The sequence below is a fragment of the Leopardus geoffroyi genome, chromosome D1 (genome assembly GCF_018350155.1).
Source record: "Leopardus geoffroyi isolate Oge1 chromosome D1, O.geoffroyi_Oge1_pat1.0, whole genome shotgun sequence".
Classification (NCBI taxonomy): domain Eukaryota; kingdom Metazoa; phylum Chordata; class Mammalia; order Carnivora; family Felidae; genus Leopardus; species Leopardus geoffroyi.
The window spans coordinates 4,029,446-4,056,517 of NC_059329.1; the positions used below are offsets into that span (position 1 = coordinate 4,029,446).

The 27,072-nt window shown below is 47.0% G+C and overlaps 1 protein-coding gene and 1 long non-coding RNA gene across 4 annotated transcripts; both read left to right on the forward strand.

The window, feature by feature from the left end:
• On the forward strand, positions 1-26,496 carry AASDHPPT (aminoadipate-semialdehyde dehydrogenase-phosphopantetheinyl transferase). 3 transcript variants are annotated; one of them, XM_045482642.1, is made up of 6 exons: positions 1-271; positions 2,672-2,897; positions 15,375-15,496; positions 16,129-16,290; positions 22,646-22,717; positions 24,592-26,496. In XM_045482642.1, the coding sequence occupies exons 1-6, from the start codon at positions 89-91 to the stop codon at positions 24,754-24,756; spliced, it is 930 nt and encodes a 309-aa protein (XP_045338598.1). In that variant the 5' UTR covers positions 1-88; the 3' UTR covers positions 24,757-26,496. The 3 variants fall into 3 exon arrangements, with proteins under 3 accessions (XP_045338598.1, XP_045338600.1, XP_045338599.1); XM_045482643.1 differs by lacking the exon at positions 1-271 and adding an exon at positions 407-567; XM_045482644.1 differs by lacking the exon at positions 16,129-16,290 and having other exon boundaries at positions 22-271.
• On the forward strand, positions 9,790-11,002 carry LOC123600588. The gene is made up of 2 exons (XR_006713664.1): positions 9,790-9,897; positions 10,196-11,002. It is a non-coding gene; the product is annotated as an uncharacterized LOC123600588 (long non-coding RNA).
• Positions 26,497-27,072: the final 576 nt, after the last annotated feature.

A 27,072-nucleotide genomic window follows, 5' to 3' on the forward strand; every position in this document is an offset into this window, starting at 1 on the left:
CCTCCTGACGCCGGTGCGAAGGGGGTGGGGCCACGCCTGCGTCCGCGCCACCTGGGCCCGGGGCGGTTGCGGGGTCCTTTCTCCGTGCATGGGCTCGCCCGCGAGGCGGTGCTCTTCGGTGCCTGCGATGGAGGGCGTGCGTTGGGCCTTTTCGTGCGGCACCTGGCTGCCGAGCCGCGCCGAGTGGCTGCTGGCGGTGCGGTCGATCCAGCCCGAGGAGAAGGAGCGCATCGGCCAGTTCGTCTTCGCCCGGGACGCCAAAGCAGCCATGGTACTACAGGTTTGGAGGGCGGGGGGTGGAAGGGCCAGGGTAGCCGCCGCCGGGGGTCGTGGGCCTCCCGGGACGGCCTATACGTGCGGGCCGGGTGGCCGGGCCTCGGCGAGGACAGCCCCTACCCCGTGGGAGCCGCGCGGCCGCGGGGGCGGTGATGCTGGGGGCGACGCCGCCGCCCGCCCCACGGCGAGGGGTCTGCATCATGCACGTCCGGGGTTGTCAGATCTTCATCTTACCTCCGCGCGTGTCATGCACCTGCCGGTGCGATGCTGCAGTCTCCACATCCTGAGAAGGTCTGCGCGCGGTAGGCCCTCGGAATCCCTGATGGCCCCACTTTGTTTAGCTCTGCACGCCGCCCAGCTGGGGGAGGCCTAGGCCAGCCTCGAGGCCTCGGAGAGTGGGCCCAGGACGCGGGCAGGGGGGCGAGTCCCGAGAAGGGGGTCCTGGGCCTGAGGGAGGGGGCCTGGGCTGCGGGGACGGGGATGGGCCGAGTCCTGGCGAAGGGACCTGGGCTGCAGAGATGGTTCCTGGACCGCGGGGAGGGGTCCCGGGCCGTGGGGAAGGGTGGGTCGAGCCCTGGGGAGGGGGCCTAGGGTCCCGGGTAGGGGTCCTGGGCCGCCAGGAGGAGGGCCGAGTCTTGGCAAGGGGACCTGTGCCGCGGGGAGGGGAGGCCGAGCCCCGGGGAGGAGGCCTGGGCCGCGGGGAGGGGTGGGTCGAGCCCCAGGGAAGGGGACTTGGGCTCCGGGGAGAGTTCCTGGATCGCGGGGAAGGGGCCCGGGCCGCGGGGAGTGGGGGCGAGTCCCGAGGAGGAGTCCTGGGCCGCGGAGACGGGGAGCTGAGCCCGGGGAGGGAACCTGGGTCGCGGGGAGGGATGGGCCGAGCCCCAGGGAGGGCACCTGGGCCGCGGGGATGTGGCTGGGCCCAGTCCCGAGGAGGGTTCCTGGGCCGCGAAGAGGGGGCACTGAGCCCCAGGAGGGGTCTTGGGCGGCGAGGAGGAGGGCCGAATACTGGGGAGGGTTCTTGGGCTGAGGGGAGGGGTCCTGGACCGAAAAGAGAAGGCCCGGGCCGCGGGGAGGGGTGGGCCGAGCCACGGGGAGGGGCCGTCTTAGGCATACCCCCGTACTGACTCTATACCTTGGGAAACGGAATTACTTATTTTAGTGATAAATTTTTAAGCAACATATGGAAAGTTGCATTTGGAAATTATCTCTTCTGTAGACAGCATTTTGAAGTAGCTTGTAGTTACCATCACTTCAAAGACCCTCAGTTCTTGAAAATGCCTCTGTATGGAAACGCCTTTTCCTTTAGAAGGTGGGCTAATTGATAATGTTTGGAAGGCATATTGGTGAATTTTTTTAAAACTTTTTTTATAATTTGTAAGAAACCGTAATGCAGAGCGTTGTGAGTTTTAAAAATCATTGTTAGAATGGAAGGGTTGAAAATACTTGAAAGGTATTTTATAAAATATCATATATTTTGTTACTTCATATCTTTGGGTATTTTTGTGTGGTTTTGGTAATTTACTAATTAAAGACGTGGGACACTGGGAGAGGTATGAGGTATATGTGAAGTAAGTCATGCATTGCTAATTGTGTGTGTATGTTGAGAGAGGGAGAGAGAATGGGGGAGGGGCAGAGATAGGGGGAGGTAGACTCCCCTGCTGTCAGCACAGAGCCCACCATGGGGCTTGATCTCACCAATCTTGAGATGATGACCTGAACTGAAATCAAGAGTCAGGTGCATAACCTACTGAGCCACCCAGGTGTCCCTGACTTGCTAATTATTGAAGCTGAGTGATGTGTCTATAGGGTCTGCATGTACTTGGACATAGGCAGAAAGATGTAGGAACAACAGGGTGGTTCCTTGGGAGATTGTTTATAATAGCTAAACTAGAGCCAGCCTAAATGTCTGGTAATAGGGGAGTAGTCCATCAAGAGGAGGACCTTGAGAGTATGAAGTACTATGCTACAGTTAAAAGGGTACAGACCAGACCCATGTGTACAGACATGAAATAATTCCCATAATTCCCAGCACTTGCACGTTATAAAGCTTATGGATGGTGCAGGCCCGCTTAGAGTAGGATCTCCTATATGAGATAGATAGCAAAAGCATAGCTAAATGAACACATATTTATTTAGACACATCGTGAAAAGACCAGAAGGGTGCCGATTCTTAACATTGGTTACTTGTTGACAGGAGACTTTGACCTCTTCTTCTAGCTTCTTAAGCATTGCTGAAATCTTAACACAGTATGTACTTTTAACAGTTAACACTGTACTTTTAAACACTTAAAAATGAATATATTTTAGAAACCACAAAAATGGACTTTGTTACAGGCAGCGTATTTGAATCTTTAGTACACATCAATACGTGCTATGTGTTTTGCTTACTTAACAGGCCGGTCGTCTGATGATGAGGAAATTAGTTGCAGAGAAATTGAATATCCCTTGGAATAATATTCGTTTGCAGAGAACTGCAAAGGGAAAACCAGTTCTTGCGAAAGACTCCTTGAATCCTTACCCCAATTTCAACTTTAACATCTCTCATCAAGGGGACTATGCTGTGCTCGCTGCTGAACCTGAGCTACAAGTTGGAATTGATGTAATGAAGACTAGTTTTCCAGGTAATGTTGCATTTTTGCAGTGCACAAGTTACCAGTCTTGTGTTCTCAGTTCTTATCTGTCCGAAGACTCGGGCCAGGAGGTGTATTACAGATCTTTAAGTTTAGGAAGAATGTGCTCAGTAGTCAAAGGTGCTGTAGCTGAGAGAACATGTATCTGAAAAGGGTATATTTCCCTTTTTCTGTGAATATCAGCAAACGTCTGTGGAAAGGAAAGGTTCTCTGAATTGAGCACATGTGTAATGCTTTGCCTAGAGGCAAAATGAAAATAACAAAGGTTTCCTTCTTGAATTATACCCTAGCTTGTTAAATAAGAATACATTTCAAACTGTTTTTGAAGATTGTTCACTTTTGTAAAGAACAGTTTTTCAGTAGCTTTTTGTATTATTTAAATAATGTTAAACCGAAATGAACTCCATGAACAGTCCGTTTCGAATGGCATTCTAGTTAGAAAACATAGTAATTATATTGTAAGAACTTTGTTTCATTCAGGTATTTTCCAGAATTCATGAGTAACTTGTTTCGCTTAAAAAAAAGAAAAAGAAAATGAAAAAAACAAAAACATCTCCTTGGTGAAGTATACTATAGTCCTATAGTGGAGATGACCTGTATTTCTGGAATATTTTAATTACAGCTCTTTGCAGCACATTTACAAGAGCGAAAATTAAGAGCAAGCCATTATTAAAATATTTAAGTTGCTTATATTTTGCGTTAGGTATTGGTAATTGGTGGCCATAGGAACTGCTTACATTGACTGTGGGATTGAGTATTCAGGCAGTTTTACTAGAGCATAGGTTCTCTTAACTGCTTTGTAGTTTTCATCACCTGTAACATTTAGTGAGCACTTACTATAAGCCGGCACGTTTTATTAAGTGCCTTATTTATATTGTCCATTTTAATTGTTCCAACCACCCTAGCATCGATATACTATTTTTATGAGGAGGTAAGTAACAGGCTAAGAAGAAAGGTGTTAATAAGAGAAAAACATTCTCCTAATTTCATGGTATAATTTCCTTATCTCCACACTATCTCCACCGCAGTCTTTCCTTCTGTTGGCCTTACTCTGGAAGATTTGTGTTAACTTTATCCCCTGCCCCCATCTCTGCAGAGATGACTTCTGTACCGGTTAGCTGTCCCCTCAGCCTTACTAGGGACACCTCTGTGAGCCACAGTCATAGGTCGGTTCTTTTGTCGTGAGCCCTCCTAAAATATATTTCCTTCATTCCACTACATATTTCCATTTATAATTATTTGTCAGGGTAATTGATGGTCTTTCTCTTGGTCCTCAGAGCCACATGAGAGCAGGAACTGTGAGCTATGTCCGAGGCTGGCTGCTGTCATATCTCTTAGCACCTGCCTAGTTCAGGTCGTAACATCGTTAGCTCGCTCTTTGCCAGGTGCATGAAGAAGTACTCTGTGTCTTGGCTGGAGGCCTTCAGAGTGTGGCTGTGAGTCTCATTGCTCACGGTTGCTGTCGGGGTGTTCCTTTACCTCTCATTGCCACCACCTGCTTTTTTCCTCGCCCACGCTGTTCTCAGATTTGCAAAGGAGGCTCTACTAGTGACAATGGAGATTCTTGGCCTAAAAATTCCTGGATAAACATCAAGGCATCAAAAAAAAATTTTCTTTTTAACGTTTATTTATTTTTGAGAGAGAGAGAACGCGAGTGGGGAGGGGCCGACAGAGAGGGAGACACGGAATCTGAAGCAGCCTGCAGGCTCTGAGCCCAGCGTGGGTGTCAAACTCACCAACCGCGAGATCATGACCTGAGCTGAAGCCGACGCTTAACCCACCGAGCCACCCAGGCATCCCAAGGCATTTTTTTTCTTAATGTCCTAAAATTGTTCACCACGTTTTGTGTGAATATGCACATGTGTGTTTTTCCCAGGACAGCGTCTGGTTTGCAGGAGCGTCACAGAGAGCTTGTTCGGAAAAGCCACTGCTGAAAAGGAGATGTGGCGTGCATGGGAACGAGCCCATATGCTTTCATAGCTTCCTTTTGTCCTTATTCCAAAAGTCAGAAATGATTTGAGAGGCCACTGGTCCTTTGAATGCAGTGTGCACAATGACACAAGAATGGCTGGCCACTGGGGCTCACAGCTGCCTTGCAACTTTGCCTGTGAGATAGATTTTACTACCAGTTGGCATCCTGGGGACAATATTGGCTGATGGTCAATACTGGATAAATAAGTAATTACTAATTTAAAAAATTTTTTTTTAAATGTTTTTATTTATTTTTGAGACAGAGAGAGACAGAGCATGAGCGGGGGAGGGGCAGAGAGAGAGGGAGACACAGAATCAGAAGCAGGCTCCAGGCTCCCAGATGTCAGCACAGAGCCCGACGCGGGGCTCGAACTCACGGACCGCGAGATCGTGACCTGAGCTGAAGTCAGGCACTTAACCGACTGAGCCACCCAGGCACCCCACTGATTAAAACTTTTAATAGTTAAAAAGTTAAATGAGCAAAAACTGAAAATTCAGTTTCCTATTATATTTTATTAGGACACCTTCCCCCCCATACACATACACCGTTTTTTACTGATCTTATTTGGCTAGTCACAGTGTCTAGACCTTAACTCTTCTTTGCTTCTTTGCCAAGAAGCTCTTGCTGTATCTCCTAACAGGGGGAGAGCGGTTTTCCGGTCACTGCGCTGGTTCTCAAGTGTGAATGGACAGTTTATCACTCAGTGAGAGAGGGAAGTAGGCTGTTCTACTGCAATGGGGACTCATTTGAATTGCTCTGCTTATCAGAATAAGTGATAGCCGAGCAAGGCACGTTCCCCAAGGTTGCTGAGTGATGGAGGGCACAGCCCAGGCCGGCAGCAGAAGCATAACTTTGTGGCGGACGTTGTTACCAGATTGTCCTCCAGGTCGGAGTCAGCCGTTGGGGCATCCTTGGTGTGTGGGAAAACTCCATTCCATTTTGTCTTCTGTTCGTGTCTGCAGGGAAGCATCATGTAGGAACTTGTTAGCCATTTCTGCTGGCTAAAGGTCCCTCCCTCTCCCAGGGCTCCCGTCGCTGCTGGTAGGGCACTAGGGAGTAACTGCTGGACCCAGGCAGCCTTGGGGGGGGGCCTTCTAGCCAGATGCCCACAGCTGGAGGGCGATGTGGCAGCTGCTGCTGTGTTCTTTCCTTCTTGGAGAAAAGAGCTGGTGCAGGGCTGGCCCTCAGGAAATAATCGTTTAGTTAATGTCCAGACAGGAGGGCTTATAAGGTGCTGGGGACCCCAGGATGGGTAATGAGCCAGTGCAGCACATTTCTAACTCCTGGAGACAGGTGTTCTGTGGGTCCTCGTGATAATTTGCCGCCCCAGATTGGGAAATTGGTTTTTCCTTCATTTTCTAATTTTTATCTAGCATCAAAGCCTTTTGTGGTTAATGAGTATAAAAGAAAATGCAGTTCTATGAGTTTTTTAGTTGTGTTCCCACATTTACAAAGCAAGACAAGATAGATAGACACAGTATCAAAATTATTATTTAGATTTGGGAAAAGACCAAAATAAGTTTTTCCCATGATTTTACATTTTCAGGTTCCCATTTTTATTATAAACTTAGCTGGGTAGTAATTGGCAGGACAAAATGACTCGATGTTTTGAGATTTGGCACTAATTTAATAGCTTAGAAATGACTCAAGGCACTGCTGTCTAGAACAGCTGCTACATAAATTGAGCACAGTGAGTATAAAGTGCACGGTGGGACTGTGAGGTAGGCGGGTGGTCTGGTCTTCCTGTGTCCTTCCACCTTACTGTTCCCCGTGCAGCTGTAATAGCTTCCTGACTGCTTCCCGCTTTTGTGCTGTCGGTACAGTTCTCTGTATGGAGTGCAGTGGTCTTTAAAAATACCTACAGCAGTTTTCTCAAAACTCTTGGGTTGGTTCTTAATAAAATCCAGTCCCCTTCTCACGACCCTGTGTCCTTCTTGTTGGTACCTCTCTCTTCTTCTAGCTGCTGTCCTTGGCTTTCATTGCTTCGAGTAGCAAACTGCTCTGCGTCCTTGCAGAAACACTGATCTTTCTTCCTGTCCTCTCTTTTCCTGAGTACCTGAGACCTGGAGCGTGAGAGGTAGTTAGTTACTCCTTCAGTTTTTTTTTTAATGTGTATTTACTTTTGAAAGAGGGAGACTGAGAACAAACAGGGGAGGGGGAGAGAAAGAGAGAGTGAGACACAGAATCTGAAGCAGGCTCCAGACTCTGAGCTGTCAGCACGGAGCCCGATGCAGGGCTCAAACCCCTGAACCGTGAGATTATGACCTGAGCCGAAGTCAGATGCTCAACCAACTGAGCCATGGCACCGGCCAGTTCCTCCTTCGAAGAGACTTTTCTGGCCACCGACTGGCCTTCTTTTCCTCTGTGTGGCCCTTCTCATTTGTCCTGACAGCCTAACTCCTGGACTGTCGTCTGTCCTTCCTCATTAGATGAGGTTGGGGATTGTGGCTTCTTGCGGCTTTGCTCCAGCGCACCCCATACTTAGCCGAGGGTGCAGCCACCTTGCAGGTGCTTGGTAAATATTTATCACATGTGCAAATGAGAGGAGTCCTAGGCTTGGCTGAATGTGTTTGTTACAAATGAGAAAGTGAGAACACATCCGTGGTGGAAAACGTTACAAGAGAAACTGTCCTGGTCAGTGAGTTGCGGTTACAAGCATTTCCTCCCGTTGAGTCGTCTTCCTCGCCCCCCTTTGTCTCCACTGCCTCCACTCCGCTCCCATCCAGGTCTCACCTGCTTGCTCCCGAGGTTACTTTCACAGTCATTGCCGCGTCCAGGCTCCCGCTCTCCTGGACCTGTGTTCTGCAGGGGTGCTTACTGACCACGTTTGTCTTCTTTCAGCCTGGACACATGGAAGCAGGTAGCTGAAATAAGTCACACTTCCTTCTGTACTCTGACCTCCTCCCTGGAAAGCCAGGTCTTCCCAGCAGGGAATATCCCCTTCCCAGTTACAGGGTGGGGTTGGCTGTGGGGCACCTTCCTCTGTGCTGATGCTTCTATGTGTGTTAGAGCCTTGGATGTGTTATCTTACTTCGTCTTTTGATGCCTAGGACCAAGTGCTATTTTTATTTTAGAGACTAGAGTAAGACCCCGGCCCTAGGTGACAGCTAAAGTAGATCATGGAGGGGCACCTGGGTGGCTCAGTCTGTTAAGCGTCCAACTACGGCTCAGGTCATGATCTCGCAGTTGGTGAGTTCAAGCCCTGTATAGGGCTCTGTGCTGACAGCTCAGAGCCTGGAGTCTGTTTCAGATTCTTTGTCTCCCTCTCTTTCTGCCCCTCCCCTGTTCATGCTCTGTCTCTCTTTCAAAAATAAACATTAAAAAAAAAAAAAAAAAAAGTAGAACATGATTTGTACCCAGGATGCAAAGCCCACCCACGTAGTCTGTAATATGTGGCCTGTCTGTACTAGATTGTACTGATTCCTGTTTAAGGTTTTACAGGTACAAAGTATGTGAAGCATTCTGCAGAATGGGGTTAAATGAACTTAAGGTTTTCATGGAGGAATTCATGTCTAAGAGTATGAAAAATACAGCGAGAGGGGACTGGCTTTACCATTTCCTACGAGTTTGTTAAGCATTGTAAACACAAGAATAGAAAACTGACAGTTAACAGTGAGAGCCCGGTGTCTACACAAAATAATAGTTCAGTGGGCAAAGATTATTGATTAAATGGTGCATTATTCTCATCACTAGAGCAATAGCTATCGACTACTCGAATTTGTGATTTGTATAAACTGCTTATCAGTACTTTCTAATCATTGTATAAAACTTCTTTACATATTGTGGATATTAATAGTTTATTGACCAAATTTGTTGTATTTTGCCCATTGTATTATTATTTACCTTTTAAATTTAGTTATATTTTTGGCCATATGAATTATATTTTTTTAATTAAATACATCTATCTCTTGATTGATAAATTTTGAATTCTGTCTTATTCGGAAAAAATAATTAAATTGATATAAGATATTCTCTGCCTATAGGGTGGAGTCCACTAGATTTTGTTCTAAAATTGCAGTTTTAGGGGCATCTGGGTGGCTAAGTCACTTGGGTGTCAGACTCTTGGTTTTGGCTGAGGTCATGATCTCGGGGTTTGTGGGTTTGAGCCCCAGGTCAGGTTCTGTGCTGACAGCATGGAGCCTGCTTGATTTGTTCTTTCTTTCTTTCTCTTTCTCTCTCTCTGTCTCTCTTTCTCTCTTTCCCTCTACCACTCATGCTATCTGTCTCTAAATAAACTTAAAAAATAAAATTACAATTTTATTTTTACGTTTAAATCTTTAATTCTTCTACAATTTGTGTGTATGTGATGATTTATATCCTAATGGCTAAACAGTTCTACCACCAAAGCTGGATAGTTGAAGGCATAGACATGGACAGTGCCTGGAATGATTGCGTACTTAACAAAGGTTAGCTCTGAGGTGGTGGTGGTTATATGCATAGAGTGGTGGTTTTTTGTTTTTTTGTGTTTTTTTAATGTTTTATTTACTATTTATTTTTGAGAGAGAGAGGGAGGCACAGAATCTGAAGAAGACTCCAGGCTCTGAGCTATCAGCACAGACCTAATGTGGGCCTCGAGCTTGTGGACCGAGAGATCGTAGCCTGAGCTGAAGTTGGATGCTTAACTGACTGAGCCACTCAGACATCTGTACAGTGATGGTTTTAAAATGGTGGTCATAGGGGCGCCTGGGTGGCGCAGTCGGTTAAGCATCCGACTTCAGCCAGGTCACGATCTCGCGGTCCGTGAGTTCCAGCCCCGCGTCGGGCTCTGGGCTGATGGCTCAGAGCCAGGAGCCTGTTTCCGATTCTGTGTCTCCCTCTCTCTCTGCCCCTCCCCCGTTCATGCTCTGTCTCTCGCTGTCCCAAAAATAAATAAACGTTGAAAAAAAAAAATTAAAAAAAAAAAAAAAAATGGTGGTCAGGATACTAAAATCAGCCAGGCTGCTCCTCAAAATGCAGATTCCTTGAAACCCCCCCAGACCTACTGGACCAGAATCTCTGAGAGCACAGCTGGTTTCTCAGGTGAATGTCAGTCGTATTAATGTTTGGGAATCCCTGTACTTGGTATAGTTTACAGATCCAGCAGTGAGGAAGTCCGTAACCCGTCCCTTTTTTTAACGATGGAAGTCATGAGAAAGCCCTTAGACCCTGTGTTACACTAGAGAACAAAGTTAGAGTTAGATTTTCATGACGATTGCTAGAACACAGTGGAATTGTGTACTCTCTCAGACTTGTGGGAGCAGGATGCCTGTGAAGCTAGAAAGGTCAGAGGAAACCAAGTCCGTAGACGTGATCGGTTTCATATTAAATCTTCTCTCAGAAACCAGGAAATACATTTGTGGCACATACGACGGACAGAGGTTAACCCTGTTAACGTACAAACTGCTGAAGTAGCGACAGGAAAACCGCCCAGACATGGTGAATGCACAGGGGATGCAGTGCCGCGCCTCGCAGCAGAACAGTAAGAGTGTGCACGACACCAGCGCCCCCATTTGTGAGGAACTGAGTAATTGGGGCCCTTTACACGTGTGTTCCGTAATCTCCCCCGCTCTGCCTTGTTGGAAGCTTTGGAACTACCGAGGTTGAAAGGACTGTCGGCACAGAGGCGGTGGTGCCCGGACGTGAGCGTCTGACTCGCCGGCGCTGAAGCCGTCTGGAGTGTGGGTGCGTCTGCACACGTGACGTGCGTCGTGTGCCTGGGCCCTGGTTTCCCGGGGCTCCAGAGTGGCCACTGTGCACTCCTGTGTTAGACCCCAGAGGGTTGTGATGTCCTCAAGGCCACCAGTCAGAGTCAACAGGCCCGCGCTCCTCTGACGCTCTAGGGAGAACCCCTCGTTGCCTCTTCCTGGTTTCCTGGCCGCCCTTGGCCGCAAGCTTGGCCACCTCGGTGCCACCTGCATCTTCCTAGATTCTCTCTGTGCCTCAGTGTTTCTCCGTCACTGGATACAGGGCCTGCCCTAATCCACTGTGACCTCATCCTAACGTGATTCCGTCTGCAGACTACACCTGAGGTTCTGCGTGGCCATGAATTTTGGGAGATGCTGTTCAACCCAGTACGGTCCATCCTCCACCTTCCCCCATAAATGTATCTCTTTCCCACGTACAAAATAAATTCATCCCGTCCCAGCCTCTCTGAGCCTTAGCTCGGAGTTCCAGCACTCACTCTGAACGTCATCTCTTCTGAACGTCATCAGCTCCAAAGCTTCGACGTCTCATCATGTGGATGATCTAACTCAGGTTCAGGTGAGGCTGGGTATGTTCCATGGCGGGACAGAATTCCTCTCTCTCCTGTGAACCTGTTAAACTAGAAAATAAACCATCTGCTTCTGTAACACCTTGGTGGAATAGGCACAGGGTAGACTTTCCCATTTCAGGAGGGTCAAGTGGGAAAGGGAGGCCTTGGGCCCCAAGCAGGTTGAAAAGCCAACAGGGCAAACTTTGTATGGTTTCGAGGCCTGAGAATAGCTCGTGTCTCCTGCTCTGTTTCCTGGTCCTGGGGCCTCCCCCACCCTCTGGCCCCTCTACCTGCCTTCAGGGGGTCCTGCCCTCTTCCTGAAAAGATTACACATTTGCAGCCCCTGAGTCCCGTTCTCGCTCTCCAGGCCTGTTTCTTGCCACATGTGTTGATAAGGGCATTTATATAGGCACTACGAGCTGCTGGGGTTCAGGACTGCCTGAGTGGGGGTGTCCAGCCCAGGTGTCCGCATCTCAGTCTGTGCTCTCCTGCTTCTTTGTCAGGATTTGTGAAACGCACCTGAGGACCTCATACATTGTTGCTTTATTCTGGGTTTGTGCCTCGGTAAATTCCCACACAAGTCCATCATCACTGTGCGCATACTGGCTCAAAGTCTAGAATAGAAGTCTGTCCCTCCCCCGCTCCTGTGGAAGCAAGAATATATGTAATCCAAAAAATGGCACTACTAGAGTTTCTAATTGGACTTTTGATCAAAAGCTAAATTTCACTATTTCGAAGCACACAGATGGACAGGGCTCAACCCCTCCCTAAAGTAACAGATCCCTTTTAAGGATGGTGAACACATTGGTGACATTGGGGGACAGATTGATGTAGGTGGGCTTTGAGGTTCTGGTACTAGTGGGATTTCTTTTTGTAGGTTTGCAATAGCAGCTTGAGGTGTTTGTGTGAACTCTTTGTTGTGGGTTATTACTGAATGTTTAGTCAACCTACCAGTTGGTCTGTGGTCTGGATTAGTTGATCATTATGAAGCTTAGTACCTAACACTGCTTTTCCTAAAGGCTAAGCAACAAGAGGGGTAATCTGGTTTCCGTAAGTGTGGTTAGTGGTTTTGTTTTTCAGTCACTTCATCTTCCTTACCTATCCCCTTCAGCATGTGGTGGGATGATTAAATCTGACTCACAGGAAACATGAATACGTGATGGTATTATTAGGTGGTTTGCCAGATTATATGTTTGATAATTATGCTGCCTTCAGATGGTTTGAGGGACAAATGTACTGGTCTGGTATTTCCTACTGATTCCCCCCCCCCCCCCCCCCCCCCACGAATTCCAATTTCCTAGATAAACTACCTAGCAGAGGACTCACCCGCTGTGTATTTCCACCATAGTGCCACACTGTGGCGCTCTTGTGCTTTGGCCAAATAATTAGAAAATCCTCTCTTTTTCTTGCTGTCACAGCTCTTATTTTGTGGAATGGATAAGATGCTCTCAAAGGTATATGAAAACGCCCTCATATTGGGTACTTTTTTAGCTGTACATAATCAGTTTGTGATTGCTTTCAGTGATTGTGCTAGATTGCTTTTTATGTTCATCATTTTGTTTTTTATTAGCATGCATATTTTTTCTCTTGATTGCCCCATATTACTTAGTTAAAAAATCAGAGGGCTTTATCAGTTCATTTTTTATTAGCTTGCATATTTAATCTTTTTTGTCTTGATTACCCCATCTTATTTAGTTAAAAAATTAGAGGGTTTTTTGAAGGTTATGAAGAAACCAACAAACAAAATGACATTATAGATGACAATAGGCATATATTTTTGACTATGGCATTTGGGGCAGTGTTCCATTAAAGCTACAGTTCTCAAAACATACAGTGTAGTCTCCAAATCCAAGGTAGCTGTTTTCCCCACTGTTAGTGTTGGCACTGTGCCTGAACGTGTTCAAGAGGAAGCAGTTGATGATTTACCTAGATACAGTGCTCCCCGTGTTTAAATTCTACAGATTTATTGTCACTTTGGAGTGTCATTTCTCAAGCCACGCCATGTGCTAGTGCTGCTTGCTTTCTAAGGAGACTGTTTAGTAGGAGCCTTGAGGGAGGTGTTGGGAGAGTGAAGCACGGGACCATCAGAGGGATCCCCCTCCCCTGGGACTCCATGATCAGCTAATATTTCAGTGCTGTTACGTGAAATGACTTGATAGGTCTGCTGGGCTGCTTTTAGGAAGTAACAGTATTTTAGCAATGTGAACAACACAAACAGTGAACACTAATTGAACTCGTAAACTGTTTGAATGTATTTTTCTTGAGAACAGAGTGCCAAGGAGAAGATAGTTGGATTAAATGAGTCTGTTGAACTTGAAAGTAAATGAGAGTCTCTGTCTTGATCTGTAAAGGACCACATATCACTCCCCACAGGATCATCGGAAGTATCTCCTGGCTAAGGAGGATACTCTTAAGTCTGCTGAAATGGGAATGGTGGGGGATCGTGAACAGTTCTGTGGAGGAACTGATTTTTGATACTTTCTACCCTTGAGATCACTATGGGAACGATCCTTGGTTGCTGTAGGACCGGCTGTGAGCTCCCTGTGGAGACGCAGTCCATAGCATTCCGGTGTGCAGTACCGGGGAGTTTCTAGAGTGAAGTTAGCTGTGAAATGCCAGTAACGCGTGAAGCACGGGGACTCAACTTCTGGTCTCCAGACAGGCCTCTGACACCCACAGAGCGTGTGCTGGTGGCCGTCACTGGAGGACTTGTAGCCAGTGGGAATGTCGGATTTTAGAGCTGGGTGTTCTAGAACTGTGAGTCGGAGTTAACACAGTCTGCAAAGGGACGGCCACGAAGAGGAAGCCGTGCTCCGCGAGGAACTGTAGTCGTGAACTAAGGACACGGGACAGCAGGGCATGGGGCAGTAATGGACCAAATGACGGTTCATTTCGTTTATCCACGTGGTGAACGTTTGTGGGCCTTCTGCCCAGGGCCAGACTCTGATGGGCTCTCCAGGCTGGCCGTGTGGGAGGCCAGGCACCATGACTGACCCATGTGTGACCATTAGTTCTGTACACATTTGTGTAGTATTTACAGTTGACATATTTGCAGAATCAGTAAACAAAGACAGAAACATCCTGTCTAGTGGTAATGATAGGATAAGCGCATAGTTCTGTTTTGGAAAAATATGAGAGACACATCTTGTATTTTTAATTTGTGTCTCAGCTCTCAATTCTGAGAATCAGATTCCTTGAATTATTTGTTATTTATGTTCAGAATTCTCTGTGATATTTTATTGTCTGTGGAACAGAGGGTCTAGGGGTGTATCTCAATTTTTTTGAAAAACTTACTTCACAGTAGCATCCCTGAAAAGGCAGAAGCTAGCATCTGTTTTCATTTGGAAAAGTCAAATAAGAAAACATGTTCAGAAATCATTCCTGTGAAGGAAAGAAGTGTAAAGTAGTTTTCCAAAGTGGTAGCTTAGAAAAAAACAAGAACAGGAGTGCCTGGATGGCTCAGTCTGTTGAACGTCCGACTCTTGATTTCAGCTCAGAACACGATCTCACAGTTGTGAGATCCAGCCCCGCGTTGGGCTCTGTGCTGACAGCACAGAGCCTGCTTTGGTTGGGATTCTCTTTCCCTCTCTCTACCTCTCTGCCCGTCTCCTCTTGGGCTTTCTTTCTCCCAAAATAAAACTTTTAAAAAAAACCCTCGGGGCACTTGGGTGGCTCAGTCAGTTAAGGGTCTGACTTCACCTCAGGTCATGACCTCTCACTCCATAAGTTCGAGCCCCAAGTCAGGCTGTGTGCTGACCGCTCAAAGCCTGGAGTCTGCTTCGGATTCTGTGTCTCCTTCTCTTTCTGCCCCTCTACCTCTCATGCTCTGTCTCTGTCTCTGTATCTCTCTCTCTCAAAAATAAATAAACATTAAAAAAAATTAAAAAAAATAAACCCTCAGCTTTCTAGCAGTTCTCAAAAACTTTCAGTAAAGGAATTGCTCTTTTTTTTTCCTGTTCTATAGCAAAGTAAAAAATGTAAACCCCAGAGGAATATAGCTCTTTTTTAAGAGTGTTTGTTGTAGATTTCTGATACTCTACCACATCTAGTTCTTTTCCTCCATGTTATTTAGAATTTATACCACATTTGGCTGGTAAATTGTATCAGATTTTCGGAAGGTATCTATCAATACAACTGTGTGTTGTTTTTTTCCCATTGTTATTTAATCACAGAATTTCACTATTTCTATAACTACCCTTGTGTTCCTGGGCTAACCCCTGCTTGTCACTGTCTATTTTTAATTGTGTATTTCTTCAATTGACAGGTCGTGGTTCAATTCCAGAATTCTTTCATATTATGAAAAGAAAGTTTACCAACAAAGAATGGGAAACCATCAGAAGCTTTAACGATGAATGGACTCAACTGGATATGTTTTATAGGAATTGGGTATAATTTCTTTCTAATTTTGAGAGTTAAAAGCCCATGATGACTCATTGTCTTTACTAAAAATCGGCCTCAAAGTCCTTTGGTTACTAGGGGAGTTCCTACAGTGTTTAAAACAAATGGGTGATTGTTGGGAACTTTGTGATTTTTTTTTTTTTTTTTTTTTTTTGCAGCATAATTAAATCTTAATGACAGTTAAGAAAATGGAATGTATATTCAGTGGTCAGTTATAAGGTACTTGCTCTTAAAGCTCAAACAAGACATTTCTCACAATGTTTAATGTTTTCTTTTTCAAAGGAACTCGTACACACGAGGCCTTATTTAACAAACACTACTGTAATATTCCCTATATGCCAGAAAACATGCCCTTCGTGAGTTGGTTAATTTAATGATCATGACAGGGCTCTGAGGGAGGTGCTGTTACACCCAGAGCGGAGGCCCAGGGGATCAGATGATTGACCGTGTGATCCCATGTCTGGTTTGTGTCTGTGCTAGTGCAAGGGTAAAAGTAATGATAACAACTTGGAGTCACCGTGTAGCACAGAGGTAACAATCCAGATGTGTTGGGCCTGTAGAGCTTATGGAGATTTTACCCGCTGAAGGCTCTGCTAAGAGAAAATTGTTCTGTATTTTAGGCCCTGAAAGAAAGCTTCATAAAAGCCCTTGGTGTTGGCCTAGGATTTGAATTGCAACGGCTTGAATTCGATATATCCCCATTAAATCTCGATATAGGCCAAGTTTATAAAGAAACACGTTTGTTCCTAGATGGGGAAGAAGAAAAAGAATGGGCATTTGAGGTAAAAAACTTATCACTTGCTGTAAGAATTTATTTTGTGCATGTCTGTGAGCTTAATTAGGGGAGGCCACTCGATGAAAGTGGGCATGACAGGAAGCATTGTTGGTGCCCTGCAGGGGAGGTCAGGGACCCTGGTTGTGAGCGCAGTGTCCTGCAGGGGAGGTCAGGGACCCCAGGTGTGAGCGCGGTGCCCTGCCGGGGGTGGTCAGGGACCCCAGGTGTGAGCGTGGTTCCCTGTCGGGGGGGGGGGGGTCAGGGACCCTGGGTGTGAGCTCGGTGTCCTGCAGGGGAGGTCAGGGACCCCAGGTGTGAGCGTGGTGCCCTGCCGGGGGTGGTCAGGGACCCCAGGTGTGAGCTCGGTGCCCTGTGGTGGGGGGCGGGGGATCAGGGACCCTGGATGTGAGCTTGGTGTCCTGCAGAGGAGGGTCAGGGACCCCGGGTGTGAATGCGGTGCCCTACAGGGGGGCATCAGGGACCCCGGGTGTGAGCGTGGTGCCCTGCAGGGGGTGGTCAGGGACCCCAGGTGTGAGCTCGGTGCCCTGTGGTGGGGGGCGGGGGATCAGGGACCCTGGATGTGAGCTCGGTGTCCTGCAGGGGAGGGTCAGGGACCCCGGGTGTGAGCGCGGTGCCCTGTGTCGGGGGGGGGGGGGTCAGGGACCCCGGGTGTGAGCGCGGTGCCCTGTGTCGGGGGGGGGGGGGGGTCAGGGACCCCGGGTGTGAGCGTGGTGCCCTGCAGGGGGGGGTCAGGGACCCTGGGTGTGAGCACGGTGCCCTGCAGAGGAGGATCAGGGACCCTGGGTGTGAGCGCGGTGCCCTGCAGGGGGTGGTCAGGGACCCCGGGTGTGAGCTTGGTGCTCTGCAAGGGGGCATCAGGGACCTTGGGTGTGAGCACGGTGCCCTGCAGGGGGCGTCAGGGACCTTGGGTGTGAGCACGGTGCCCTACAGGGTGGCATCAGGGACCCCGGGTGTGAGGGTGTGAGTGTGGTGCCCTGTGGGGGGGGGGGGGGGTCAGGGACCCTGGGTGTGAGCGCGGTGCCCTGCAGGGGGGGGTCAGGGACCCCGGGTGTGAGCGTGGTGCCCTACAGGGGGGCGTCAGGGACCTTGGGTGTGAGCGCGGTGCCCTGCAGGGGAGGGTCAGGGACCCCGGGTGTGAGCGCGGTGCCCTGTGTCGGGGGGGGGGGGGGTCAGGGACCCCGGGTGTGAGCGTGGTGCCCTGCAGGGGGGGGTCAGGGACCCTGGGTGTGAGCACGGTGCCCTGCAGAGGAGGATCAGGGACCCTGGGTGTGAGCGCGGTGCCCTGCAGGGGGTGGTCAGGGACCCTGGGTGTGAGCTTGGTGCTCTGCAAGGGGGCATCAGGGACCTTGGGTGTGAGCACGGTGCCCTGCAGGGGGCGTCAGGGACCTTGGGTGTGAGCACGGTGCCCTACAGGGTGGCATCAGGGACCCCGGGTGTGAGGGTGTGAGTGTGGTGCCCTGTGGGGGGGGGGGGGGTCAGGGACCCTGGGTGTGAGCGCGGTGCCCTGCAGGGGGGGGTCAGGGACCCCGGGTGTAAGCGTGGTGCCCTACAGGGGGGCGTCAGGGACCTTGGGTGTGAGCGCGGTGCCCTGCAGGGGGCGGTCAGGGACCCCGGGTGTGAGCTTGGTGCCCTGCAGGGGAGGTCCGGGACACCATGTGAGCGTGTAACATTTAAGCTGATCCTGGAAAGATAGGTCCTAGTAAGGTAAGTAAAGTGGGAAGGGAGAAGCAGAGAAGCCGCTCTGGAATAAGAAGAGCTTTTAGTGTGTGAACAGCCAAAGGGAGCCACCGTGGCCGTGATGAGGACGTTTGAGTGAGCGTACAGGCCTCTTTCTAGAAGTATCTGGTCTCTGGCAGCAGCAGGTCTTGCTTGCTGGAGACAGAAACCAACACAAGCCCATTGAAGCCAGAGATACAGCCTCATGGGCTGTTAGACTGATTCCTGTAACTGGGTCCCACAGTCAGCCAGAACTGGGGACTAGGAAACTCAGAAATCTTACCGTTCACTTTTGCCTTTCTCTACTCCTGCCCTTGCCTCTCATTCTTCACACCAGCTTTCTTTACTTCTCTGTTCTGTGTGGCAGGAAATGGGGCTCCCTCCACTTCTGCACATAGCAGTTTGCAGCTCAGAGCTTGGTGAACTGCCTTTGTGTTTCCAGCCCGGAAAGACCTGGAGAGGGACTCCCTGGCCTGGCTTGGGCCGGGTGCTTACCTCCTGACCGGTCACTGGTGCCAGGTGGTCTCCTGGGATGGGTCCAGCTTGTTGTGTGGAGAGCCCGGCAGCCATGTATAATGTGGCTGTTCCTGGTGTCATCACCGGAATGGTGTGCAGGGAGGCTTGGTACGGAGGAAGGAGTTAACGACGAATGGATAAGATAGGAGCTGTTGACTGGTGTTCTCCAGGAAGCTTAGCAGGTATGAAGTTGGGATAAGATCGGGTAGGTAATTGAAGACCCAGTGCTGTCTGTGATGCTGTGAGTAAGTGAAAGAGGCACGCACACTTCTGTGACTCCTAGGACCATCTTGAGAGGTGCCGCACACGAGAGAAGAGAAGGGATGTTAAGTCTGAGGAGCCGTAGAGACACCCACACGAAGGCGTCCGGTGAACAGAACGGGCTGGGTCGGCGGGGGCAGTCCTCATCACGCAGGCGGGATTTAAAGTGGCAGCTGTAAAATTGCTTAAGAGAGGGGAGAGAGGCGCAGGACAGTCCTAAGGATGCTGACAGTTGGAGGTGGAGTGGAAGAGACCGAGGAAGAATGACCAGGATGGCCAGAAGTTCTGGATCCAAGGGCAGGGGTGTGGTGAGAAAGTGTGTTCACCGCATCACAGCTGCTGACATAGTGAATAAGGTGGGGTCTTTGAGTTACAGGTCACTTGTACAAAAAAGCACGACTTAACAATCCACACCGTTCTGAGAAATAGTGTTGTTTGGGCTGGAAACAGGATAGTACGTGTGGGAGGCTTACAGGTTTTACTCATGACCGTGTGCAGCCGTGAACAAGTGTGAGCTACTCACACTCCTGCGTTTTCTTCCTCATAGTGTGAGGACTAACTAGCTATGCTGGAAAAAGTCCCGTTTCTGGACACAGATTTAAAAGCAAGTCTGGGGGCGCCTGGCCGGCTCCGTGCGGGGAGCATGCCAATCGGTCTTGCGGTTGTGGATTCAGGCCCCGCGGTGGATATAGAGGTTACTTAAAAATAAAATCATTAAGGGGCGCCTGGGTGGCGCAGTCGGTTAGGCGTCCGACTTCAGCCAGGTCACGATCTCGCGGTCCTTGAGTTCGAGCCCCGCGTCGGGCTCTGGGCTGATGGCTCAGAGCCTGGAGCCTGTTTCCGATTCTGTGTCTCCCTCTCTCTCTGCCCCTCCCCCGTTCATGCTCTGTCTCTCTCTGTCCCAAAAATAAATAAACGTTGAAAAAAAAAAAAATTAAAAAAAATAAAATCATTAAAAAATAACCAAAGATTGCCTGCAGGACACTAGAGTCAGGGATGCGTACAGGTACCGGCCTCAACTCCAGGTATCGGTCTGGAAAGCCCAGGTGATGGTGCCATAGGCCCAGGACATTGTCCTCGTTCGGGCACAGCTAGAGGGCAGGGCCATCCTGCCAGGAACACAGTGAAATTCTGCCCCTAGAGGAACAGGGACATTGGCTTCCCTGAGGACTCAGAAGGAAGTGAAAATCCAAAGACCACAAAGCAGGTGTACAGAACACCTGCTCAGTGTCTGAAGACACGTGAAGGGAGAGCATGGCTGTGCGGTGGGAGCTGGGAGCCCCAGGGAGGGCACAGGTGAAGAACCACCTGGAACAGCATCTGGACAAGAGGACCAGAGACTGCTGGTCTCCTGCTTGCTTGCCCTTCAGCCTCGGGCCATCAGCTCCCATTTCCTCCACCCTGTTACCACCTTGCAGATTGCTCTCCGTTCCTCCAGTGTCCCCCAATCTCCTATTCTCATTCTTCCAAGACCACCTCCCCCCCCATTCTTCCCGCTTCTCCTTTGACAATTGAAGCCCAATTCCATTGCCTTCTCCTGATTTCCTGTACGACTGTGCTTTTTTCCTTCCTTGTGACATCACGCATCGCACCTCATCATCTCTCGGCCCCTTGTTTTACCTCCTGAGTGCTTGCTGAGGGCAGGGGCACTGACAGCTTTGGTATCTAATTTATAGACCGTGATTTACTCTAACGAATGCCAAGGGCTCTCCACTTCCCCGAGTATTGTACCTCGCACCTGGAAGGATAATTCTCAAGAGAAAATATGAGCTCTTCTGCCAAGAGGAATGTCCTATTCTGTAGGCTCTCAGTTTTCACAGCCAGTTGCTGTTAGGAAGGTTGCCACCAAAAAGTTCCAGATGAGGAGGTTACATGGAATAGTAATTCTTTGCATTGAAGGGAAAGTACTTACAAAGGTAGAAATGGTAATATTGATGAGATACGTTTTCAGTGCTAGGCCACTGGGAAAAAAATGATAAAATGTGAGTGTTTCAAGTTATAGCTTAAACTCTGTTTTTCTTTGTTCCTAAGATGGGTAAGTACTAAGAAAATAACATGCAGACTTGCTGAAGCAGATTAATGTTTGTAATCTAACACTAAAAGGATAAAATATCCTTGCTCCCTTTTGGTTTGTCAGAGATTATAGGGAAATTCTGGTATTTACAATAATTTTATGGATAAAATTTATAAAGTTAAGAAAATCTTGAAAATTTAGAAAGTCTTGGAAGGTAAACTTCAATCTTCAGTAGCATTGAATGAACTCGTGTCGGTAGTAAGTTGCTAGTTTCATTTCCTTTTTCACCTGAGTCTTATTCGTGCACTGTTCTTGGCAAGAAGGATTTAGTGCAGAGCTCACCACACAGGGCTTCTGTTCTCATGTGGGTTCAATGAGTTGTTCCTCGTGAAGTGTTTCTTTATATCTGCCGTGTCAGATGCCATATTTACCTGTTGCTGATGAGGTCTGAGTAGAGAGGACGAAGCTTTATGGTGAAATCAGTCTCACTGAACTGTGGCTGATGATGAGATAATGTGAGTAATGAGCGGGGCATCCTGGTATTCTAGTGGACGGCCCACAGTTCCCTCTGATGTTCCCCCCAGATACGGACACCACAGAGCCCCATGATCTGAGAGATTTTCCCAAAGTAGTGGCAGCTGAAACCTGTCTGCATTTACGATGCTCATGCCCTCAGCATATTCAGTGTGAGCAGTGGAAGACCATATATCAACAAGAGTAATTTTGTTCATAATAATGGATATCGTGGGCTTGTTTTTAGTTAAATCTTCTGACATTTAGCTGGTTATATTTTTTCTTCTTTTCACATATCTGTCCTCACTGGATTTTCTTTTTTCTTTTCCGCTCATTTGGTGTGAAGATATGAAGAGGATGCTGTTTCTGATTATAGTTTCCATTTCAAATGATACCTTATGAAGGAATGTCTTAGGTGTCTTTTCATTGAAAATTTTAATAGTTTTGGAGGTTTTGATTTTTCTTTTTTTAAGTTTATTTATTTTGCGAGAGAGTACGGGAGGGGAAGAGAGAGAGTCCCAAGCAGTCTCCGTGCTGTCAACGCAGAGCCTGACACGGGCAGGGTTCAATCCCTTGAACCATGAGATCATGACATGAGCCTAGATCAAGAGTCAGGTGCTTAACCGATGAACCACCCAGTGCCTCTATGGTTTTAGTAGTTGCGAATTGAGGTAACTGCCTCGATATCTATTCTAAACCCCTTCCCTGTTGCTTCAGACATAGAGGAAAACAGAAAACGGTAAACAGTGTGTTCTTTAAGTCTTAGCTATGAATTTCCACTGAGTTTCCAGGGGCTGTACTATTTAGTTACCTGAATGCTTATAAACCAGTGTTGCAGTCTGATTTTTTACATATACACTTCAAATGTCACCTGTGAGGGCTGATGAGGACCCAGATGTGCTTCTAGATACAATAATCCATCTTGTTATCAACACATGACAGCTGGAAGCAGCAGTTGATCCTGGATGAGCTCTGGTTTTGGAAGGGGGAAATGCTGTGAGGACATTATTGGATTAATTCACAAAATTGGATTATAGGTAGTCGATTTAAGTATTCTTTGAATGTCAGTTTACTGAAGCTATTAGCTAGTGTGGTTGTATAAGAGAATAAGAGAATATCCCTATTAGCAAATACATATTGAAGTATTTACAAGTCAGGGGCCACGATCTGTGTGACTTCTTAAATGGTTCAAGGGAGGCGAGGGAATATGTGTGTGCATGTGTGTAGAGAGACAGGGAGACGGAGATTTAAAAATGGAAACAGAAGTGTATCTGCGTTTGCACTTTCAGTAATATGTTATCCACTACCTTTTATTTTTCAGGAAAGCAAAATAGATGAGCACCATTTTGTGGCAGTCGCTCTGAGGAAACCGGACGGATCTAGACGTCAGGGGGTAAGATTTTAAGATTTCTCTTACTTCTTTCTAAAAAGCATGAATCCTTGTTGAATGTGTTCTTTATTGAATAGAAGCAGTCATTGGGCTTATATCCTGTTAGAGGTGTGTGTTTGTTTTTTAAGGTCATAGATTTAAGAGAGTTTTACATGACCAAATCTTTAAGATCCTGGAATTTCACAGTAATTTTTATAAAGCATGTTATCTATTTTTTCACATTCGTGAATATTACAAAGAAAAAATGTCGCTAGTATTGTCCTAGTGCTTATATGTTGGTAGAAATTCAAGATAACCACTGTCTCAGGCATCTTACCAGTGGTTTCTTCCCCATGAACTAGAGCTGGGTTGAATGTAAAGGTTCAGTGGAGGGTGTTGAGTGATGGCATTATCTGTCGGATGGAACCCCTCCACCTTCTGTAGTAATCCCCCAAATGATTCCCCAAGTGACAGGGCCAAACACGTGTGAGGCCCTGTGTCATGCTGCTATGGGACACTGGTCTCTGTTCTTCCCGCCACAGTCTGTTCTTTCTTCTGTGCTGAGTTGTTGAGTGAAGAAAGTGAAACAAACCAAAACACCCTTCAGGTCAAGGGCCCTCAGCCTCCATGTACACAGTTGTGATTCTGTGGGAATATATTTGTAAGGAATCCTGGTCATGTTGTAATAATTGGAGCTATATGCGTGTCCTCCTTTCTCAGGAATCCACGTCAGACACTGTAGCATGATCGGTAGATATGTGTCGTTACTGCTGGAAAATAGCTCGATGCACAGACAGTACTCTTTTTTAAATTTTTCAACGTTTATTTATTTTGGGGACAGAGAGAGACAGAGCATGAACGGGGGAGGGGCAGAGAGAGAGGGAGACACAGAATCGGAAACAGGCTCCAGGCTCCGAGCCATCAGCCCAGAGCCCGACGCGGGGCTCGAACTCACGGACCGCGAGATCGTGACCTGGCTGAAGTCGGACGCTTAACCGACTGCGCCACCCAGGCGCCCCCAGACAGTACTCTTGATAAATTATCAAAGGATTAAAAGTCTTCTTAGATACTTTAATTAAAAGGGGACAGTATGTTAAAATTGACCCCTCTTATCTGAAGATATTCTGGCCTTGGTTACTTGTCCTCGTGTGATTTAGTCTCAGCTTTACACTCTGCAACTCTCTTGTTTGTATAGAGCTTTATACTTGTGTCACTTGTGGACACGTGCTGCCTCCTTGTTGTGGCACTGCAGGGAGCCTGACAGGCCCCTGACCTGGTGGCTGGCTTCCAGGCCCGCGTCCGCCATTTAACTTGTTGTGAGAGGTGGCACCAATTGGTGGATCTTCTTGATGTTGAAGAAGGTCCACCCTGGGCTCAGTTGCGAACAAGGGCTATATCTGAGAATATAAGATGTAGTTTCAGGTTAGTGTTGAGTGAATCATTTCCTATAGAAGTGTTGCGTCTCTTGTGTAGTCATGGGTATTTTGTCACATCTGTCCCTTAGAATGTTCCTCACAAGTTAGCATTGTGGTTCTCTATCAGAAAAACCTACCTGCTTATGAAAAGTTACATATTTTGGGGATACTTTTAACTCATCTTCTGGGATCCTTTTAACTCCTCTATGAGAATTTTTGGATGTGTGGCTTAGAAATCTACATTTTAAACACATACCACAGGTTAGGTACCAAAAAGGTTCAAGAATTAGGTTCTTTTAACTTGTTATACTGACAACAGTAACATAAGGAGTAATTGCAGTTACCTAGAAATCCTGCTGTGTTGCAGTTTAATATTACTGACATGAATAATTTGGTCATATTTCCCATTTCCCTAATTATGAAATTGATCATAAGATTCACATGCAGTAAAACAGTGAGGTAATCTCTTTTTTTCCCTTTTAGGTTCTAGCTCAAGATGATTCTAAACCAACTCCGAGGCAGTTTAGTGTCCTCACTTTTAATGATTTAATATCATCTGCTGTTCCTATGACCCCTGAAGATCCTTCGTTTTGGGACTGTTTTTGTTTCACAGAAGAAATTCCAATACGGAATGGTACAAAATCATGATACGATTCCCCAAGTAACAAAGGAAAATGAAAACTGTTTGTAATCTTCTGTACTCACTAAAACAATAAATGCCTGATAGTATCCAATTTTATTTCAAAAACCCGTTTTTATAAAAGCAAACCACTTTTCCTATTAAAAACACCAGGTTCTCAGTTCAAGCTAATTCCCTAGAACACACGTTTACCTCTTCCTTCCCAAATCGTCCTGGATTGACAAAAGGAGTAGAAAAAGGAGCAGAATCTTACGGTGGTAGGTGCTCATTGTAGAACAAAGTAGAAAATCGAATATGGAGAAAGGGAATATGTAAATTTTTATGCTTCAGAGATAATGATTCCTAAAACCTGAAGTTTCTTTCCAGACCCTTTTCTTGGCAAATGAATCCATATTAATCCACTTTCTTTTTTTCATGGAAACGTAGTGTTTTGTAATTTTTTTATTGGCTTAACTGTATATCTCCTGTTCATCAGTCTGCATCTGTGGCTTAACTGGCGCTGAAGTCGTGACCAGAGGTAACACTATCCAAGTAACCCCGGGGCATTTATCATCCGAATTGGCACACGGTTCCAAGGTGCCCGTAACCTCAGCCTCGGGTTATCGGTTCTGCCTGGGGTTCCTGTCCCTCATGGAGAGAGCTGCTCCCGTAACGTGAGCCTCACATCTTCATAGGATTGGGTCTAAAAGGCAGGAAAGGCCATTTCTCCTCTCAGTCTCATTGTCATCCGTGAAGAGAACTTCCCAACAGACCCCACAATGTTTCCCCCCAGCTTCTCTTGACTCAGATCGGACCCCTGATGTTAATGGCCTCTGTGGGGAGTAGACCCGCGGTAGGGAGCCCGGCGAGGGTGGGGACGTGGCATCGAGGGTGCCCGGCCACCTGCCATCACAGGGAAGGTCTGGTTCGCACCACGTGCACCCCTTCCCGTGCTGGACGTTGTGTCCGTGTGAGCTGTTTACTGTGAACACTGGTGGAGTGAGTGTCCTTGTGACCACATGTTGAGGAACGTGCTTCTCGTCCTTAAGAGCGTGTCTGGAAGTGGTTCACAAGGCTTAAACAGTTCTAGAACTTTGAGAAGAAAAGGCCGTGTGGTTTCCACTTCCAGCTAATGTTACATGTGAGACCACCCCTCCGCCCTCCCCCTACATTCTCCCTGGTCAGCTGTACAAATTCTCTGTTTTTTTCATTTGATCTTTGCCAGTATAAGTGAGAAATGGTGTCTTGTTTTTAAATTTGTATTTTATTACAAATGAGATTGATACATTATTGTTGTTACTAGCTGTGTTTATTCCTTTCTTCTGAACCAGTTGTTCATAATCTTTGCCTGTTTTAATTCAGTGAATTAGCACTTAAAGTGGGAACAAAATCTAGAAGATGCCAAGACCATCACGTCGATGACAGAATCTGTTACACAGCTGTAGTGCATGTCTTGGGGACTTTAAGTCTTGTTATTGTGGGATACCAAGAAGTGAAAGAATTCTGTTGTTTTTGTTACTAAAATTAATAATTGTGTGTAAATTGCATAAAATTAGATAATTTGCTTAGTAAAAAACACAACTGGAATGTTTTGTAATTTTTTATTTTATGAAGCATGCCCGAATACTCCAAGCAGAGCAAATGTGTTTTTAAAAGATCAAGTAACATATAAAATAGGAAACCTTGTTGTCCCTTAGCATGAATGTAATAGTGATATGAAAACCTGTCATCTGTCTTGTCATGATAATAAAGCAAATAACGTCAGTGAATTTTTATGAGCCAGACACTGCGCTAGATTTCATGTTTTGTTTTTCTGTTTCTCAAAGTTACACATGGTTTACAGAGTCTAAAGAATCTATAGGCTCGTTTTTTCTGAGTGAGAAATACCACCCCTTGACCTCATTCTTCCATGTCCTATCCCCCAGAGCAAGCTCTTTTTGTTATCTATTACCATATCTTTGAATAACATGCTTCTGTTTTACTTGATTTTGCAATCATGGGCATTCTTTTAATTTCTAGTTTCAAAAGCTTGTTCTGTTTCCAGTCCATTATATGTTCCCTTCCTGCCCCCTCTTCCCAGTATAATCATGTGATTCAGTGCTTACATTGTTCACTGATTTAGAACCTTTACATTTTATTAAGAATATGTAAAGCTGTGCCCAGGGATCATGGCTGTTCTTGCCCTAGATGGCAGTTTTCTTTCCTTGACAATTAACTTTGTTTGCATAGGGTTGTAAGCACTTTTTGCTAATGCCGACTGAAACTACGAGATGCATGTTCACACATATCCACACTGTCCACTTATCCATTTTCTGGGAGAAACCGTGTCTGGAGCAGTCTGTTTT